At 36.9% G+C, this 21,218-nt stretch overlaps 1 protein-coding gene across 2 annotated transcripts in view; it reads left to right on the top strand.

Annotated features, from left to right (window-relative positions):
• Positions 1 to 20,430, top strand: part of LOC306842526 (protein-methionine sulfoxide oxidase mical3a-like) — a 66,280-nt gene extending 45,850 nt beyond the window's left edge. The window contains exons 34-47 of one of the 2 annotated variants that reach the window (XM_079373454.1): positions 468 to 530; positions 1,628 to 1,705; positions 2,072 to 2,185; positions 2,403 to 2,485; positions 2,602 to 4,462; positions 5,160 to 5,254; positions 5,773 to 5,973; positions 7,195 to 7,245; positions 7,958 to 8,065; positions 8,190 to 8,283; positions 10,129 to 10,179; positions 16,980 to 17,079; positions 18,498 to 18,571; positions 18,663 to 20,430. In XM_079373454.1, coding sequence (XP_079229580.1) covers positions 468 to 530; positions 1,628 to 1,705; positions 2,072 to 2,185; positions 2,403 to 2,485; positions 2,602 to 4,462; positions 5,160 to 5,254; positions 5,773 to 5,973; positions 7,195 to 7,245; positions 7,958 to 8,065; positions 8,190 to 8,283; positions 10,129 to 10,179; positions 16,980 to 17,079; positions 18,498 to 18,571; positions 18,663 to 18,847 — 3,158 coding nt within the window. In that variant the 3' untranslated portion in view covers positions 18,848 to 20,430. The remainder of the gene's footprint in view (positions 1 to 467; positions 531 to 1,627; positions 1,706 to 2,071; positions 2,186 to 2,402; positions 2,486 to 2,601; positions 4,463 to 5,159; positions 5,255 to 5,772; positions 5,974 to 7,194; positions 7,246 to 7,957; positions 8,066 to 8,189; positions 8,284 to 10,128; positions 10,180 to 16,979; positions 17,080 to 18,497; positions 18,572 to 18,662) is intronic. The other variant, XM_079373453.1, reaches the window with a different exon arrangement.
• Positions 20,431 to 21,218: the final 788 nt, after the last annotated feature.

The raw sequence follows: 21,218 nt of genomic DNA, 5'->3' as shown, positions 1-21,218 counted from the left end.
ATATTTAAAAAGACTAAATTAATGAGTTAATCTGAATTTTTGTGGATCACTCGAGAGATGAATGTTGCCAGGTGTAAAGGAGATTGTTGTGTGTCTGAGTTGCATGTGTGATCGCTTTTCAATGTGAACTTTCTCTGGGTTCATCGATAATAGCATTTAGCTTGCTTATTGTACTTTCTACAATCTTTTATCTTGCTTTAATACTTTTTATATATCACAAATTTGTCATTGCTGTGACATTATGTTGACCTTTTACGGGTTGAGATATGTGTTCTCCTATATTTTGTGTGCCCTTATATCTCACTTTATCAACATTGTGGATATTGAGGCATTGCTAACTAAGTATATGCCTCTTTTTCTGTTAATTTCTTTGATTTATTTATGAATGTATGTGTTTTTATGTTTTGTTGTGTCTGTGCATTTCATGTACCTGTTCCCATTCTCATTTTCCAATGGTTTAATTGTAGCCCCCTCCCACAAATCCATGCGTCATGAGGCTGTCAGAGCCTGGTTGGACTCGATGTCTGGAGGTAGAGAAGAAAAACAAGTCCGGCAACTTATATTAGTGCTAATACATACACACATCAGTGCATGGCAATACTATTGAACACTTAACACCACTGCAATCATTGTTGAACATTGATTGCATGTTAAAACGTAACATGCAAACACAAGTTGACACTACTGCATGTTGGAGTGGCGAGACGCTGTTTGGTGTGATAGATAAACATACTGACTAATGCATGCATTTGACATGTTCTTCTAAAATTAATACTAATTATAAAATGTACTTAAAAATAAAACCTGAGTACAGAATGTTAAATCAAGTCACAAACACAAGTTTATTGTCCCAGGATGCATGTGGTGCATCTTTGGAGGATACAAAGCGCTTGTTGTGACATAATTGCAAGGCACTTCATCTGTACAGTGCAAGGCCACAGATAGGTCAAACCTAAAAAGAACTAATAGCATTTCTAAGTATTTTTGTGGTTCAGAGAGCGGACACGCAAAGCACCTTTGAATACAACAGCCTTGAGCATGTCACAGATGTGCAAGAAGGAAATTGACTGAAAATGGGTGCATACGATTCTGAAGCTTGCAAAAAATCTCTGCTGAAGTTCAGAACTTTCTTTCTGAATAATAACATTAATGAATGTAAAAAAGTGGTGGTGTGTGGAAGGGGGTGTCTCAGCTTAATCTCCCTCTTTATTTATGTTTGTAATGTTCAGTTTGGTGTCAATGCATTTCATTCACAAATCTTTACTCACTCCTTCTCAACAACTGCTGATTTTGAGCCCAATCCATTTGACCTGTATGAAAATGGATACTTGCATGTGTTTAACTACTAATACAATTTGTTTATTTCTACATTTTGTCATGTGCACTCATTGTATGTTTACTTTAATGTTCCCTCAAGACCATCATTTATTAGCTACATGATTAATACATCTGTGCTTGATCTTTTTTTTTTTTTTTTTTGCTCACATTATTCATTATTTTGATTTTTTTTGTTGCTAACACCTTCTGCACATGGAAGGTCTTCTAATAGTCATGAGTACAGTTTTTACCTTTTCTTTTAGACTTTAGCCCAACATATTCAGCTTATTTTTCTTCTCCTGTGACCCAGAGCCCTGTGACGAGGATGATGACCCAGAAGCAGAAGCAAGCAGTCCTGATTTTGAGCCGGGCACTGAAATGGATCAAGGTTTGTCAAGTCCATTTGTTATGTAGTTAACTTCTAGAATTGAATTACTTTCCTAAATAAAATTAGGTTAACAGACTTGACATTTAAAGATCATCCCCTACTGACAAATATTAGATAAATGGGTTTTATGGAAGTTAGTTACTTTCAGTTCTCCTTAAAAGGATTATGTTTACAAAAAGCTTTCCATTTTTGCAGTTATTTTTAAATTACTTAAAAAGGCTAAATAGGGTTGACACAGACTGGTGCTTTTTTTAATAATACATTGTCTACAGAAATTAATACAGGCAAAATGGTTGCTTTTAAAAGATGTATTTCCATGTATTTTAAACAGGCTTTCACACTGTTTTAATTTGTTTAATGTCACAGAGGACATTCCCTCAGATGCAGAGGCTGAAGCTCGTTCACATTGCATAGATGACGTTTTGACGCTTCCAGTGGATAATGGCAAAGCAGAGAGCCAGGGACATGTTTCTAACACTGGTAATCATAACCTAATCATAATCATATAAATTCATGCCTTTTCCATTTCTGTTTGAGACTGATGATTGCAAATGTTCATGCACTTGCATAACTTGTGTCTCTGAACACATTACATCAATGTCTTGCTTCATAATTATGCAGGCTTTGATTAAAATCTCAACACAAGGGGATTTTCGATGTCCATCAATATTTGAGCCAATTTAATTTTTCCTTGCAGAGAAAACATCTGCAAATCCAAGGGAATTGATTGTGGATGTTGTGCTGTCTCAAATCCAAAAACCTGCTTTACCCATTGAAGAGGTAATACGGGGTTGTGGGATCAAAATGTCTTAGACCTTACTTTTTTGCTTGGTATTTAATATGACAAAAGCCTCTGCATACTATAAAATTCTACCATTCGTTTTCTCTTTGTACAGGTGAAAGAAGTTTCTCCTGTAGTTCTAGTTAAATCTCCTGGTGCACATTTTTTCCCTGAGCCCTATCTACCGGATAATGTCAAACCAAACGTTTCCCCTGATGCTAAAAGTCCCCAATCACCTGTTGCTCAGATTGTTGCGCTATCACCCATCTGTTCCCAACCTGTTCCACAACCAGAGACAGCAACTCCCAAATCTCCTGTCCAGCCCGAGCCTTGTGCCTGCTCACCAACAGGTAATCCTTTATCTCCAATATGTACCCAATCACAACCCTGCCACGAGCCACCCTCACCCCTCTCCACAAGCTCCCCTGTCAGGACTCAACCAGTCCCAGCAGTCACTTCCACTCCTTTGGCTAAACCTGCTTCTGAGAAGAGAACCAATGAACCCTTGAAAGATTTGGTGCCTGAGGAAACCCCCGTCAAGAAAACGGACCTCATTGAGGAGTTCTGGTTGAAGAGCGCAGAGATCAGAAAGAGTTTAGGACTCACTCCACTGGATCGAAGCAGAACGACAGTGGAGAAGAGCATTGTGAAAACTCCAACACCTGAATCATCATCTCTAAAGTCTTACACCCCAGAGGACTTTTCTGACGAGCAGAAGCCCACTTTCACAGGCCGTTCTATCATACGCAGGATTAACATTACCTTGGAGGGTCAGGTTATATCTCCGGTGGAACCTAAGAGTAATGCTTCTGAGAAGAAAGACTTGAGCAGCAGTTCAGGGTTGGGTCTTAATGGAAGCGTGACTACCAGTCAGACAGCAACTAGTGACAGCTACAACAACTCTGATTCGACCATGCTAACCCCTCCTTCCAGTCCCCCACCACCTCCACCTAATGAGGAGCCAGCTTCGGTCCAAAGCAAAAGGCCTCAGGTGTCCTGGGACAACCTCCTTGAAGCCACAGAGGAACCTAAACCTGAGACTACACCCCCTAAACCTAAGACTCCAGTTAGTCCTCAACCAAAACCAGTTACGGCTCCAGTTCCAGACCCTAGAACGAACCCACCTGTTGTTATGAGGGTAAAGGAACCAAATAAACCACGGCGTGAAGAAGTGAGAAAGTCTTTTGTGGAGTGTGTAGATGAGATACCATTTGCTGACGACGTTGAAGACACGTACGATGACCGCACTCCGGACACAAGTGGTCTGGAAATATTTTACACCCCGCCGACCAGCAAGGTCAACCGGGAGAAACCGCCTTTGCACTTGGCCCTGGCAATGGAAAATGGCAAGCCCAACATACCTGGTGGAGTTTCCCGGACAGCAAAGGGTGCCCAACATTTTTCTCCCGAAGCCAAGGAGATCGCAGAAGAGCGAATGCGGGCACGGGAAAAGTCTGTGAAGAGCCAAGCTCTGAAGGACGCCATGGCCAAGCAGCTTAATAAGATGAAAGAATCAGATGCTGCCAAGGGTGCTGTGGCAAAAGTAGCCTGGAATGTTCCTGAGACAACAGGGAAAAACACAAAGCAGTCAAACACACTCAAGGACTCTGCAGTGAAGGCTTTGGAGTCCAAAAAGCAGACAGACACACTACATGACCGTGTCTCCACCACACCGACCAGTAAGAACTTGGACAGTTCTGTCACATCGTCAGAAAGCTCAACGGGGGGCAAAAGCAAGAAGCGCAGCTCACTGTTTTCTCCACGTAAGAACAAAAAAGAAAAGAAAGCCAAAAATGAAAGGCTCTCTGGCACAGAAGAGACTCCACCCAAACACAAGTCCCTGTGGAAGGCGGTGTTCTCTGGCTACAAAAAGGACAAAAAGAAGAAAGACGACAAGTCATGCCCAAGCACACCTTCAAGCTCTACAACTGCAGACTCGGGGAAGAAGAAAGAATCACCACTGGACAGGTCCTCAGGTCAGCTAAAAATAATTTATTTGAACAGCTCCCCCTTTGTCAGAATTCATCCTTTTCTATGATAGCTCTGTTCCCAATTCTAGTATGAATCCTAAATAGCCAGCTCCTTTTCAAGACAACATCATAACCTTCATTTAACCTCATTAGTGACCATTTTGGAAGGCTCCGCGTGGTTGGATTCACCTCTCAAATGATTTCATTGGAGTCTACTCTTAGCATATTGCTGAGATAATACTGTGAAACCTTTAATAAGCATGGAAGTACATTGCACAAAATACTGTGTAAAATATACTTTAATGTGCAAATATATACATTAAGCTAGGATTATTAGTACTTCATGTGTTGATTTGAATAATTTGAAACATCTTGCCTCATTCAAAAATTAGGATTTGTTTGTTTCCTTTAATTGTCACAGTGCATTCTGGGTTTCCCTTTTTTCACAAAAAGTATATTTGTGATGCTACTTTAGAAATTAGTCAGTACAAGGTATCTTAAGAGGCATCTTTAAATTGCCTACCTTTTGGAGCAGCCTTCATGCCTACAGCGTGCCTGTGAAAATACTGACCAGTGAAATGGCTCACTTCAGACCCTCATGGGTTATGTTCAAATTTTGCTGAATTTTAATAAGTTTAGTTTAACTTGTGATTTTTTTTTTTTCTCTCTAATTTGTGAAGTTCTCTCTAATTTACTGATGTAGATTTACGTCTGAGGAGAAATCTCAGCTTTTCTGAGGACTCTGATCTCTCCTGTGACGATGTTCTGGAAAGATCCTCTCAGAAGTCCAAGGGTGATGTAAGTATATAATGTTTAAATAGCTTCTTTTTTTTAATTCGAGTCAAATATGTGACCCTGGACCACAAAACCAGTCTTAAGTCGCTGGGGTATATTTTGTAGCAATAGCCCAAAATGCATTGCATGCGTCAAAATGATTTATTTTTCTTTTATGCCAAAAATCATTAGGACATTAAGTAAAAATCACGTTCCATGAAGATATTTAGTAAATTTCCTACTGTAAATATATAAAAACTTAATTTTTGATTAGTAATATGCGTTGCTAAGAACTTAATTTGGACAACTTTAAAGGTGATTTTCTCAATATTTAGATTTTTTTTTTTGCAGTTTCTAGATTTTCAAATAGTTGTATCTTGGCCACATATTGTCCTATCTGAATAAACCATACATCAATGGAAAGCTTATTTATTCAGCTTTCAGATGATGTATAAATGGTTTGGTTTTGGGGTCCATGGTCACATGTATGTATTTTTTTTCCTGCGGTCTCAAATTTTAATGAAATCTTTTACTCTTCTCAGCGCCATGTGGACCTGTTTGACTTGGTATCAGATTTGAAAAAAGAGGCAATTAAAGAGGAGAAATCCAAAGAAAAGGAAAAAGGAAAAAAAGTAACAGAAAAGGGCAAGGAAAGGTCAAAAGAGAGGGAGAATGAAAGAAGAGTCAAAGAAAAGATTGTGAAAATGAAGGATGTGGAACAGGAGAAAGTAAAAGAGGAAGAGGTATTTGTGATGTATTGCACAGCAGCTAGAAGCTACTGGGTTTCAGACTGAACATGAATGCAACACTATGCCAACAAACCAGTAAAACCATGTTAAAGGGATATTTCACCCAAAAATGAAAATACTGTCATTTACTCACCCTCACGTAATTCCAAACCTGTATGAATGTCTTTGTTCTGCTGAACACAAAGGAAGATATTCTGAAGAATGTGGGAAACAGAGCAGTTCTGGGGCACCATTGACTTCCATAGTATTTTTTTTTTTCCTACTATGGAAGTCAATGGAGCCCCAAAACAGCCTGGTTACAAACTTTCTTCAGAATATCTTCCTTTGTGTTCAGCAGAACAAAGACATTCATACGGGTTTGGAACTACTTGAGGGTGTGTAAATGATGACAGAATTTTCATTTTTGGGTGAAATATCCCTTTAACATGTATTAAAAAATATTTTACAGCATTCTGTTTCATTCATAACCTGTAAGAATTTAAGTATCTTTAGCCTTGCTGTGTTTGTTTGAAGGTGAATAGAGAGAGACAGAGGCTAAAATTGTAGAACAAAAAAATCATTGTCCACCAGAATTCATAGAACTAAAAAAAAAAAAGTTCTAGTAGGCACTTTTAGTGTGCATTTGCAGTGTTCATCTGGCTTTCATAACTAGCATAGTTGTGGATATGAAGCTGTGGATGTGACGGGTAGTTTTGTGAGTTCTGTTTGTCCAGATTATAATTTTTTAGACTATTTTAATTTAGCGTTGTTGATTTTTCAATGAAAATTTGCCTTTGGTTTAGTCACTGATGCAGTAATGTTTTAGCATGTACTCTTACCCTCTATCAAGTCTTTTAGAGTAACCCTTTAGTCCAAAAGGTCCAAAATTAACTTTTTGCCACACTTGCAAATGGTAGGTGAAAATTTTTGGCCATAGGTTTTTTTTTATTTTTTTACCTTTTCTTTCTAGTTTTGTTGGTGATGAATATTTCATGTACTGTCTGTGTTGCCACATGAGAAGAATTTTGGTTGGCGGATGTTAATTTTTGACCCTGATTATTAATGTGTTGCACAAAAACACGGTCAAATTAATTTGTACTTTTGCACTCATCCCAGCGTCCTCACATGTTAAGTCTTGTGTCTGTGTGTTGCCGTAGAATCGTGGTTTTGTTTAATTGTACATTAACCCATCTAATCGCATAATATATGTTTTCTTTTTTAATTTATTTTTCTAAGTCTGTTTATGTACCTCATGCATTGGCGTTCAAGAGATCGTATGCCACAAAGGTAGTGTGTTCATTCATTCCCATTGGTCTACCCGTTTTACGCATGTCATATCAAGCCGTCACTCCTAACCCCTTATTGTTGGTCCCAATATGTTTGCTTTATTGTATTACTAACCGTTTTCTGCAGCATGGTGAAGGCTAAAGCGCCCCCTTTCTGCTGGAGGATGTAACTGTATCACATGACATTCTCAAAAGGCTTTCTGGCTGTTTACCTGCATACTCTTTTCTATACTTCTATAATTCTATATTTATTGGATGTGCTATTGTGGTATTATCAATGAAATACACAGACAACTCTATCTATCCATCTATCTATCTCTGTTTTTGAGTCTCTTTTTGTGCAAATTTCAGTTGTAGTAAATTTTTAAAGTTTTACTTTATTTTTAATTGAGAATGGAGTACTTAATATACTGAAGAACCTAAGTGTTTAATTATTTGTTGCATTTCCAGCAAAAACACACACAGTACCATTATTGTGATAAAACGTTACTTGTACTGTCATATAGTTTAGAATTGTAAGTCAGAAGTACTTCAGTGTGTTGTAGTAGTTACCTAGCTTTGACTTTAGGCTTTGTTTTAGACTCTGCTGTAGTCTTCTATTACACAAACCCCTGCAGTAGACATCCATGTGATGCCAGACAAGGATTCATCTACAACTGACCTGGACACAGCTTACTGGAGCACTGGATCTGATTTTTAATTTCCTATTGCAGAAAACATACACAGAGGAGGAACTCAATGCCAAGTTGACAAGAAGAGTACAGAAAGCTGCACGGAGGCAGGCCAAGCAAGAGGAGCTCAAGAGACTCCACAGAGCCCAGGTGAAAGCATACTAATGGCTTTTTCGCATGAGGTTGTCAGAAAGTTGAATTTCAGCCATCACCGTGCAGAAGAATAGAGTGTGAAATTAAAAAAATTACTAGAAGCTGCTTTTTGATTCCTCAGATCATTCAGAGGCAGCTGGAGCAGGTGGAAGAGAAACAGAGGCAGTTAGAGGAGCGAGGTGTCGCCGTGGAAAAGGCATTGCGAGGGGAAGCAGGTATTTCTCTCTTTCTGTCTCACTTTATTCCTCAGATGCGCTGCTGAAGGGTTAAAGCCTCGAAGCAGATCTTCATAACTCATGCTTTTCTATGTAGTTATACTTTGACCTTTAGGACAAAGCTGCTTGCTGTTTTTTCTAGATTCTAGCTTCAAACTACAGTGCAAACTTAAAAGGATGTAAAATGTAAATGTAAAATTTTCCACGTGATTAAAAGCCATTTCGTTAACTTGGGTTAGTTAGTATTCTGATTCATAGTAAAGTATGCCTTTTTTTTTTACATGAATCTTGCTAGAAGCTTTTATCTCATTACTAAATTTATAACACACTGTCGGGTTCCACACTGACATAACATTAGAATTACATTCAGAATTCCCTGGAAATGTAATTGTGATTTCCAGGCCTGGAATAGGAAGTGATAATTAGTAAAACCTTGAAAGTCATGAAAAGTCATGAGACATTTTGGTAGTGAATATCCTTTTTTTTAGTTATGCGCAGCTCTTAATAATTCATATGCCAGAATTGCTTTTTGAGCTCTCCAGTTGGGCTGCACATACATATATATCTGACATACAATTTGATCTGCCCCTGCAATCTCTGTATAATTTTTAAATCCCTATTCACTAGAAGAGTCTTTAAGAGTATTTTTAAGTCTTAAAGTCTTTATTTGAAAATGTAAATGTGTATATATACATATTAGATTTTTTTTCAAATAGTGCAGAAAATATTGCAAAAATTGCAGTATATAATGCTTCTAATAAATCAAATAAAGGTATTGCAAACTTTAATGTTTTGACAGCTGTTCTTACATTTTCTGTTTTCTACATTAAATTGCATATGACAAGCTATCAAAAATTTGGATTTTCCTGGGTACTGAAGTAACAGCTGAGAGAATTACTAGAATCTATTTCATTATTGGATTCAAAGAAAATGGTTTCCTGTTGCAAAATGTGAACACGTAATATTAACAAAATCAAGCAGCTGTAGCTGTAACAAATGAAAATGTCTGAAGTTGATTTGTGATTTCCAGACAGTAGGGTAATTATAGGCAGTAGAAGAAAAATTCTGAATTATTGCCTCCTCTCTCCCCTCTATCCCATCTTTTATATCTAGTGTTTCTTAATCTCTTTTTTATCCTTTACTCTCTCTAAGGGTTGTATAAAGGTTCTAATGTTAGTCCAAAACAGCGTAAGAGGCGCTCAGGTATCCATGGTGATAACTCTAGTAGTTGTTGTAGTCGTCTCAGCGTATCGTGCCATTCTCATGCCAACATCGTCTCTCCTGGTCTCTCCTCACGTGTGTCTCAACTGCATGCCCCGTCAATCCGATCACGCCAAACATAGATTTGTATGCTGCCTCACTGGATGTGAGCCACTATAAATTTTACAGTATTATTGGCTGTTTATTTGGATTTGAATCCTAAAGCATCCCAAGTCATATTCTAAATGCTATTTTCATGTTTTGTTTCATAGCATAACACATGTACACAGGCCGTACAGATTATTTGTAGTATTTAGGGTTAAAATGCTAAAATAAAAAGAGTTCTAGATAGGTGTTAAAAACAAGGGTTTTAGATTTACAAACATACTCACACTCCAGAGTCTGTTGTGTCCCTTGTGGCAGAACACAGCAGTGCAACAAATCTATGCGCTCATCTACCATTACAGGACATGCAATATAAATGCAATTAACTCTGTGTTTACATGCCAAATAACAAGTATGATGAGTGTATTCGGCATACCTTACTGTGTGAGCGTGTGTGTTGTGTGCAACATATGCATGACGTGAAGCTACTGGCTGTGCCTGTGTGTGCAGTAACATGTTTCTAATATATCCTTATTATAGACTATTGGGGAGAGTCTAATTACAGTGAGATCCTGGATTTGCATCTGGGCGGTATGTATTTCAAATCTGTTGCTTGAAATGGACTAACATCTGACGCCCTCTCTTTTCCCCCTGTACTTACTGAGACTTCCCTCTGCCTAAATACTCTCATTTTATCCTGCTTAATGTTAATTCACTGTCAATTTTACGAAATGTTGTATTTTAAATAATATTTTAGATTTTATTTCTGATTTATTGTATATTTATATTTCAAGAACTAATTATTATTAGTTATTATTTATATTTTTTCATACACGTTTTTCACTTTTAATGATTGTATTATTTTTATAGGCTATATTATTATTTCTAATAAACGATTATATAAATTATACAACAATTTAATGTATTTTAGTTTATTTTTAAGTGACAATTATTAGAATCAAAGCAACAATATATTATTTCGTAACAGTTTTTGCCTGCTTGCAAATGGCCCTGGCATTATATTTGCTTTCAATTTTGATCTTACTTTGCAAACTAAAATGTGCTATTAATATGTAGCAGCATCTGAAATCCAAAATGCTTAAACAATCAAATAAATGTAAGCTAGCTTGCAATCCTGATTAAGCCCCTCCCCTCTAGCCTTTTGTAGATGCCTATGGCTGTCTGCTTTACCCGTCAGCGCATTAGCTTTCATATTTTCCTCCCATACCTGCTCAGTTGCTCTGAGAGATCCCAGTGTTCAGTGCATCATTCGTGTGGTTCGTCTTCACTGTGTTCCCTAACCTTATATCTCACACTGTGGATCTGTTGAGTGCTTGTTTGAATGAGTGTATTGTCCTGTGGCGTTTCGATGATCACACTGTGAAGTTCCAGGCAAGCCATGCCGAGATCACCCACGCAGACAGGAGATAGCGTGGAGCGCTGTTTGTGATGGTGTATAAGTTACCCATTGTTTTTAAAGGACATTGAGGCATTGTTAAAATCATCTTATGAATCTTTTTCAATGCAACAAGATGTTTCTTAAACACAGCATGCCAAAAAGCTATTGAAAGGTAACAAGGTTTGGTTTTAGTCTTTACAAAATCTAAGAAAGAGTATTGTTTAATTAGGAAACCCAGGTAAGTACAACATATTCACATTTTATAAATGTTCTGGTAAATTGTCTCAAGACGTTGATGGAAAAAACATTTGAAATCCAAAAGCAAGCTAAATTCACCAAAGTTCGTATGACTTCTGTTTGGCGTTTTAATGCTGCGACCCCATAATTGCTTCTTGTGTCTACATTTTCTTTCATTTTTGTAACAGTTGCACAGAGATTAAGTGGCTAATATGTGAGCTGTTCGCTTAGATTGATTTTCCTGTAAAAGTGAGTTGTTTTTTTTTCATCACAACCTAGTTGGTGGCGGACCTGTTAACAGTTGGAGGATTTCTTGTAATCCGAGCACAAAAACACTTTGCATAATTACTGTCAGCGTTCTGAGGCCTAAGCCATCTCTTGGCAGGAAACCTTGGTTGTCTTATCCAAAACAATATAATTGTCCCCATTTTTGTAGCCAATTTAAAAAAAAAAAAAAACTTCAGAAAGCTTTTGTTGATTTCTGTGTAACTTTGCATCAGTGTGCGTTTGTTTATGGCCTGTTTCCCGTGGGTCGTTTCCATGCATGTCTGCATAAGAATGTGAGCTTGTTGCTTTTCATGGATAATTAGTTCCCTGATCCTTCCCATAATTGCAGAGGATGAGCCAGCGATATGAGATGATGTGGTTTAAGACGAGTATTCAGTGCACGTTAGATTGACACAGATCCTTTCAATGAAATGCCCCTCTTAATGTTTAGATAGATGTGTTGATGAGGTCAAAATAGGGGTCACTTATGTAGAATAAGAAACTAAATATGTCCTCAGCCTTCACGGTTGTGTAAGTGCTGATTAGTTTCAGCCGCTTCTGAATGCAGACAAGGTCGAGCTTTCGAGGGTTGCGTTGACACACTCCTCTGCGATAGACACTTGTTGTGAATTATTCGACATCTCATCCAATTGGTTCAGCATTTTAAAGACCATTCTGTCTTCCCAGCTTTGCAGAGCACAAAGAATTGTACAAGGATCTGCCTTTTAATTTTCTCCACTGGTGAAATCCTTTACTCTGGTGCCAATCATTCTTCTGATGTTCATTTTTTTGTCTAGAGGTTTGATGCCGCCATATAGATTGCTGATTTCTACATCAGACGTAGAGAGAGGATTGAGAAATCCAGGAACATCCCCAAAGATGATATAATAATTCAACCTTAGCTCTTAAAATCCAAATTTTCTAGACCCCACTTTCAGGAGAGCTACAGCTGCATACTGTACTACTTTGATGTAGCCTGTGCAGACATTAGGTTTGCTCTCAAGTCGCCACTTATTTGCCCTCTGTAGTGCACAGAAGGAAAAGTTCAAAGAGTAGCGTGATTTCACCTCTCTTCCTCAGTTCATTCATGTTTGTGCTCTGTCCCGTGCCATTTCCTCCCAATATGTCGCATCACACTGCTGCTTTCAGTTTCTCCCTAGAGTTCTTTCTCTTTTTGATTTCGCTCCTCACTTTTTTTTTTCTTCCACATCTTTCTTTCTCTCCTCTTTCTTGATTTCACCCTTCTGGTCACCTCCACCACTCTGCTCTCTCTCTCTCTGCTATCTCTCTCTCTCACATTCCTTTCCTGTGTTGTGGAAGTTGAGCCCTATGTTGGAACCCCTCGCCGAAGAGCCCTGTACCTCTGCCCCTGCTGTGCCCCTGAAGGTAACGTAAACCCCGTCATGTTTGCCGCCGGCCAGCTATGTTACCATAACAACATGGCCAGCGGCGTCACTTTGACAATCCACTGGACCTGTGGAGTATTGCTTTTGCCCTTCAACTACAAAGTCTACTCCTCTCCCCTGCCCATGTGTGTCCAGGCTTAGTGGATTTCCCCCAGCAGATTGCGTCAGTGCTTCTGATGTACAAAGGCAAATTTGTAGCAGCAGTAGGGCTGGACGATATTTTCCAGGCCTTTTGCCAGTATTCGATTCCATATCTAAATTAATGCATTTGCTGTACAATGTTATAAGACTGATATTTTATGATTAATTTTTAAAGTGTATTTTAATATATAAAAATAGTTTATGTAATCGTTTATTATATTTCAGAATTTTATTTGATTTTGTATCACAAATCAAATTATTTAGTGGTGTTATTATTACTAATTAGAATTATTTATATATAAAGAAAAAAAAATCCATAATTTCTTAATTTTTGCCTAAATGCTTGTTTGCAAATGGTCGTGGCATTATGTTTACTTTCGGTTTTAATGATAGTTTTGAAACAAAGTGTTCCAATAAAATGTAGGAGCACAAATCCAAAATGCTTCAACAATAAGTTTAATAGCATATTTTATGTAGTAGATTCAAGATGTTTTAAGCAAGAAGCAACATTTTCATTTTATTTATATGCACAAAGACAATTCATTGTAATAAACAGATCAGACTTTTTAAATGTATTACATTTTAAAACTTGTTTATGTACCATGCAAGGATTTTCGTGAACAATTGACCTAAATAAACGGTTAAATCAGTATTTGAGTCAGGAAATTTGAAAGAATTGATTAAGGCGAGTTAATCAAATTTGCCCACATTTTATGCTATTAAAATTCTATATCAGCAACAAAAAATGGAATATGTGGCAAATGTTTGGTATATCACCCAGCCCTCAGTAGTTGCAGCATAAGTTAGGCACATATTGATCAAAGTTCTATTTTTATTTTCTGTACACTTTACTTTAGACTTCCTAAAGAGGATACGCATAGCATGAATTGCGTTTTCAATTAGTACATTAGAGCAGACCTGATACAATGACAGACTGTGTTTTTTGGGGGGAAATTGATTGTAAGTGTGAATTTAAATAACAGCATGATTGTCGTTTGCTCTTACCGAATTCTAAAACTGTCAGCGTTTTACCTGTCCCAACCTCACAGCTCCTTTACAGAGCTGTATCATAGACTATATTCACTGTGTTCATATGTTTCCATAACACTGATGATTTATGAAGGATAGCATGTGTAAGAGGAACACAATAGGAAAGTGAGGTCTCCAAACTTGCTAGTCCTTTTTATGTCTTTGTCATACCATTACATTCAAATCTAAAGTCAACATGAAATCAAATGTTTATTTTATTTATTTATTTTTATTTCAGACTCTTGGACTTAATGCAAATGTTATTGAATAATAACTTTATCTTTCCTTTTCTGATAAAACAATCATGGCCAATATGTTGGGGGAAAATAATGTTGCACAAATTATTTACCAAGCTGTTGTTTTGGCTACATTTGTAAGTAATGCATTTTTAAAAGACCTTCCAGCAATGCTTTAATTTTATTAAAATGTTTTCTTTAAATAGTTTTATTTTATTCCTGTTTAATTTAATAATAATAATAATGTGTGTGTGTGTGTGTGTGTGTGTATACACACGTCACACAATTTTATTATGCATTATAATATAATGCATAATGAAATGAAATGAAATAAAATAATTACTATTACTATACTCTATATCAGGTTACTGATTTATTTCATACTTAATATATTTGATATGTACTATGAGTTGTACGATTTAATGAATTAAGTTTTCTCAATAAATTTCGGGTTGAAATATAACAGTATTGAAGTAAAATGCTAGCGTATGACATTTCATGTTGACTTTAAATGCAGTAGCACAAAATACAAAAGTTTGGCAACATTGTGTTTTTGTCAGTTTGTAATCTGGTGTGTGTAACACTGCCCTTTTGGCACGACGTTAGCGTGGCTGTTCTACGAGTGTTCTAACTGTGGTTCTTCTTTCTCTGTTCCTCTTGGGGAAAAGCATGGGGCTGAGTGTGGGGGAGGCCACTCGCAGTGCGTCACACTGGATAAGTTTAGCCTCCATGTCCTCTGTTGTGTCTGTCTCTCACTGTTTTATGTCTGAGGACCTCTACTTTGCCTCTGTGTGTTTAAAACAGTCAAGGCCAGCAACCGCGAGCACAGCCGTTCGATTTATGTGTGTACTGTCTTTTTCCCTTTTGTGTTGCAAGAGCCGCCTCTCCGTCAGCTAAGTACGTCATGCTCCATCCAAGTTTGCCGTGTGACGGCTCATCTCAGCGCTTGGCTTCACTCGTGTGTTCATGTATGTGCGTGTAAGGATGGGAGATGGGGTTTTCATAGACGTCTGGGACTGTACTAGCATGGGCTGACATGTACAATTGTTCCCACATTCAGCCGGTTGACAGTATTCTGCATTGATCATGGACTTCAGCACATGCCATGAGGCTTTTTACCTCATGCAAACATTAGAGGAACGTCTAACTGCACTGCAGGTAAAGAATATTGAGTCATGAGCTCAACCCATGGCACTTTTTAAAGGAATGTTCCAGGTTCAATGCAAGTTTTATCTGCAAGCTTTTGCTGCATAATGTTGATTACCACAGAAAGTTATTCTGACTAGTCCTGTTTGTTTTTATAACAAGCAAGAATCAGAATCAGAAAGAGCTTTATTGCCAAGTGTGTTTGCACACACAAGGAATTTGTCTTGGTGTTACGAGCTTCCAGTACAGAAAGTACAAACATAGTGCAGACAACATATAATTAAGGTGATAAAGAACACTAATGAAGAGAATATATAATAAAATTGTGGTAATTAACATTAGTTCCAAGCCATTTTAAAGCTGTTAAAAAGCCAGAGCCATTTCTGTGTAGAATGTATCCAAAATGATGATACAAGACTTTTTATCTAGAGAAAAAACATTAATTAAAAAAAATTCATAATTTTAAAAAATATGATTGTTATTCACACATGCACACTTTATATATATATATGTATATGTATATGTATGTGTATGTGTATATAAAGTTCTTTAGCATATATTTACAGTTATATTTTATATAATTATTTGTATAATTATATATATATATATATATATATATATATATATATATATATACACACAAAAAGTAGAGTTGTTTTTATAATAATCATATACATTTTATGTATTTTATTTTATTTAAAAAAAAAACAATTCAGATTTTTTTAAATAAATTCAAAAATTGCATTTATTTGAAATAGAAATTATTTTCTTTTTAAACAACAACAACAAACTTTTGAACTGTCACATGTTATTTATACTTATTTATATTTATATATTATTTGTAAGAAATAACTAGCATAAGTCCTTTAGCAAAGATACAATGCTTTCTGAGAGAAGAGTCAAACTTATTTCTTGTGGTAATCAACACTTTGCCACTCTTGCTGTCAGTAGTGCTGAACTTGTAATGAAACTGGAACATTTCTTTATGATATGCCATAATTATTGCCATAGCATTGGGCTAAAATGGTATACAGTTGGTATACATACATACTTTTTGGAGGAAACCTCCTTGGAGCAAGCTAAAATGGACCCACAAAGGTAAAACCAAGTTCAGATGTTCACACTTTTCGACATATACTTGTGACATTCCCTTGGATTATTGGGTAGCTTTCATAATTAATAAACGTAAACGTTCAAATTAAAAAACGACCTGCAAAAAAAGGTTTTAAAGTCTGAAGCAATATCCACTGCCTTGAAAAAGACCAAATGCCTCAGAAGTCCAGTCTGATCAGCATTGATCACGATATGCTGTCCAATCAGAACAAAGCTGTACCTCCACGCCATCCTCTGTGAACCCGGCAGGCTCAACCTCATCATGGTCTTCCACATTCCCACCCTACTCTTGCCCTGACAAATACATCCTGGCTTGGCTGTCATGGCATTTGCTGTGTGGGTGTCTGTGTCAGGTCTGTGTGTCAGCGAGTGGTTAACTGCCAGGTTCCTCATGCTTCTCCATTGTGCTTCTTACAGGAATGGGTAAAAAGGACGATCCAAAGCTGATGCAGGAATGGTTTAAGCTGGTCCAGGAGAAGAATGCCTTGGTGCGCTATGAATCGGAGCTGATGATATTGTGAGTAAACATCCAATTTAAGCTTCAGTGCCCATTTCTCATTTCTCAATGCCCTTTAAATTTGACTTAATTTTTTTAGTCTATCTACATTACGAACTTAAAATAAACTACTGCTAAATATTCTTGTTTATGTTTCTCATTGTCCAAAAATATATTATAATCAACTCAATTTCCATTGCACTTCAAAACAACAGCCAAAAATGGGAGGAAATATTTGCTGTTCGAACTAAGTTTTTGGTCAAGTTTTTAGGATTGGGTTGTTTTGGCTTTAAGTTAAAAAATAAGAATTTGCATGTTAAGTGAATGTAAATCTTAATTTTTTTTAATTTTTTCAGTTTTTTTTTTTCTTCCCCAAAATGTAATATTAACAAACTCCGGTGTATTATCTGGAGTCTTGATATTTTTATTCATTGTACAAAAGGAACAAATGATTAGTCTTTTTAAACAAGAACTGATGGTTTCTAATAGGCAAATTCGCTGTAGGCAACAACTGGTGCTGAAACATTATACCAGATGCATTTATTTGATTCGGTTTACATTGTGTGGATACGAGATGCAATTACATAGTGACTCTGCCTCAGATGCAATCAACCGTGTATCTTTGTTTGCAAAGATGAGCACCAAATGGCCCATACGTTCAGGCAAAAGGACAGTTCCATCAACAAAACCCAAATTACATCAATACAATTTCATCAAGAAAAGAAAAACAGTTTGTGGGCTCTCCATAGAGAGATATTAACAATTTTGCAGTTATAGGCTGTATCACATTTGTCATCAGCTCTGAGTTTAGTCGGTCAGTATTGGATGTTAATGTGTATGCGTGGTTCCCCTATTTTTTACATTTCAGTTTTTCCAAATGTAGAATTTTTTTATACACTTTAATAAGACTTTAAAATGTAATCTTTAGCAAATCGCAGAATGAATATCTATTTTTCATCATTTATAGACGTGATGCCATTTAAATTTATGATTTTAAACTTGAATTTATTTACACATAATAGTATAGAATTTTATAATTGGCCATTTAGCAACCACAATAAAATTATTAGACAATTTTAATAATGGTGCAAGAAATATATAATTACTAGACAATTTTAATTACAGTGCAAGATGTTTAATCATAATAAACAACTGATCAACCAAATAACAGAAGATCCAACAGTGCTTTTAACGTTTGCTTTAGTCCTTCTCAAAGCATGCGGCTTAAAAGTGCATCTGCTCATCCACACTCTCATGTTTGTGTGAACTGTCAAACATAAACCAAACATTATGGTGCTTTAATGGCAGATGGTTCCTTGATGTCCATGAGTCGCATCAAGGAATCCAATATCTTTAAACATCAAAGATTTTCCACAAGACCTCATACAAACGCAATAGTTTAACAGTCATTTGTTCTCTTCTCTCCTTCCTCTCTGCAGTGCTCGTGAGCTGGAGTTGGAGGACAGACAGAGTCGACTGCAACAGGAACTGCGAGAGCGCATGGCAGTAGATGGTACTTTGCATTCCAGTATAGGTTTGATCATATTGTAACACCAAAAAAAGTGATACGCATTCTCTTGAAATCAATGTTTCACTCTCTGCAGACCATCTGAAGAGCGAGGAGGAACTTGCGGAGGAGAAACAGATTCTGAATGAGATGTTAGAGGTAGTCGAGCAAAGAGATTCTCTGGTGGCCCTGCTGGAGGAGCAGAGACTCAGGGAGAAAGAAGAGGATAAAGACCTGGAGGCGGTGATGCTCACTAAGGGATTCAGCCTCAACTGGGCTTAGCATAACAATGGCGAAATGCTTCTGACCGCCAGCGATTCCCAGTTTCACTGCAGGGAGTGTATAAAATTGCAGAAAGAATTGGTCTGTCTCCCCCTTCGATTTATTGGGCACTTCAACAACGTTTACAAATCCACTCATGAGCACGAAGGTGATGTTTATGAGTTCTCCTGGCACGACTCAGGGCGTTTTGTCCCTCGCGAGCCAAGGCAGTGGTTCTGTGCAAGACGTTCTCTCATTCAGAATGGGAGAACGCGTAAATTTACAGATTTTTTTTTTTGGCCTTGAAAAAGGGACATATCAATCCTGCTGATGTTGAGGAAGTCTGAGACTAATGATCCCACAAAAAGCCAGTCTTGTTTTTCAGAAAACGTCTGGTCAAACGTTTGGACTTGATTTCCTATAATGCGTTTTCTACCTTGACTACTGACTGGAAAAAGTACAGCTGTTTTCTCTCCATTCGCACTCCTCTCCTGTTTCTGCAGACTGAACACTATAAGTGTCAGTGTGGTTCACAGATAAGCATGCGATGGACTATTGACACCCTCAGCGACCGACACGTGTTGTGTTTGTAGCATCAACAACTGTACAATTTTCAAATCTATCAGTAGCCACCTGATATTAGAGATATTGGTGAACGCAGGGAGCGCAACTTTCTCGATGTTACGTACTTCACTGATGTTGGTTTCCATTTTTCTCGAATGGCGTTGCCACACATATATCCTAAAATGAGTTTACAATCATTTATAATCCATGAATATCTGATACTTCTACTATAGTTTACATAAAGCAGTAGTGTATATTAGTATATAAACTTCCTCAGTGCAGATAGTTCATAAGAATATATATATATATACACCCAAATATGCATTGATACACAATCAAATGCATTATGCATTTTGTTGGTTAGTCAGTGGTTTCAAGAACAGTTAAGGCACCCACAGCTTTTCTGACTTTATTTAGTATCAAATCAGATGGCGAGATGGTGCCCAATTTCACATTTAATTATCTGCCACCAAACACTTGGTGTTGTACTTTCCACTTTCTCCAGGTTTGGAGCAGCAACATGCCTTTTTTAACTTCTCATGCAACAGCTCTTCACATCCACCGAGTTTTCTTATGTTTGCAGAGTGTTATTTATAATTGTCTTTGTAAAGTTTTATATCACATGAAAACGTTCCAGCACTGTCGACCGACACCAGTGCTGATTAACAGCTGGAGCTCGTAGTCATGCTCGAAACATCCATATTGCAAATGAACATGCCTTTTTCCTAAGTGTACATTTCATTTTAGTCACCGTTATGCTGTATAGATGGGATTTTTTTTCTTTTTGTTTGTTTTCCTTGTAAGGACAGATAACTGTGAATGAAAACGTACACATGGTCAACCAGTTATTTAGACTGTAAAATGTTTGACAGATTTTATGGCATATTTATTAACGTGTGAAAAATGTATTATATGTAAAGTAAATGAATCCTAATTTTTAAAAATATGTTGTTGGCTCTTCAAAATGCTTCATGTTGCTAATTTGCATATAGGGTATTGGATGTGTGCAGAGGCAATAAAACAATGCAGTTGTTACAAATGAAGTGTACTGTGCTCTAAAGGGTTGTTTTTTCTACAGACATTTGCACGCTTTATTCACATTTACTCAACTTTTTTTTTTTTAAATTAACAAATGTTGGTTAGGTTTCAAAAGATAACCCATTAAGATTGTAATGTTTGCATATTAATTTTGAAGTCTCTCTTAAAACAACAACAAACGTCTATTTTATTTATGAATTATGATTTAGTCTTCTTTGCATCATTGCATTGTTAATTTTATTTATTTTACATATATTTATCCATTTAGCATTTCAATGTTGGTCTTTTACCTAGAACTTTACCACTATTCATTTACAGCTTTGTTTTACTGGAGTTTAAAATCCATTAAGCAAATCTTTCCAGACTTTAAAACACAATGAAATACATATACAAGGGAAACTGTACCAAATCTTTACTTTTGGAAGTAGGGAACGCGTAAAAATTATTTTGCTTTATGCAGCACAATAGCCTCCTTCCGATATTCACGTCGGCGCAGTGTAAACATTACCCCTGCGCCACTGCAAGAAGACAATGGCGGTGGGAAGTCCGATTCACCTCCGCGAATCGGTTCCTTTGAACAATTCAAAGTACTGGTTCAGAAAGCGAATCGCTGCATTCTTGTTTTCACGTTTGCTGACATCTTGGCATATTATGCTCTAAAACTGTCTAGTACCACCTTTTCGATTAAGTTTTATTGAGTGTAATGTGTGTCCCGGTTCATTTTATTGCAGCCATATTTCGGTTCATACTGCTATTTAGAACCTTTAAAGTAATTTTCATTTGCACAAAA

Source organism: Barbus barbus (genome assembly GCF_936440315.1).
Source record: "Barbus barbus genome assembly, chromosome: 23".
Lineage (NCBI taxonomy): Eukaryota > Metazoa > Chordata > Actinopteri > Cypriniformes > Cyprinidae > Barbus > Barbus barbus.
This window is presented reverse-complemented; position numbering and strand designations above follow the sequence as displayed.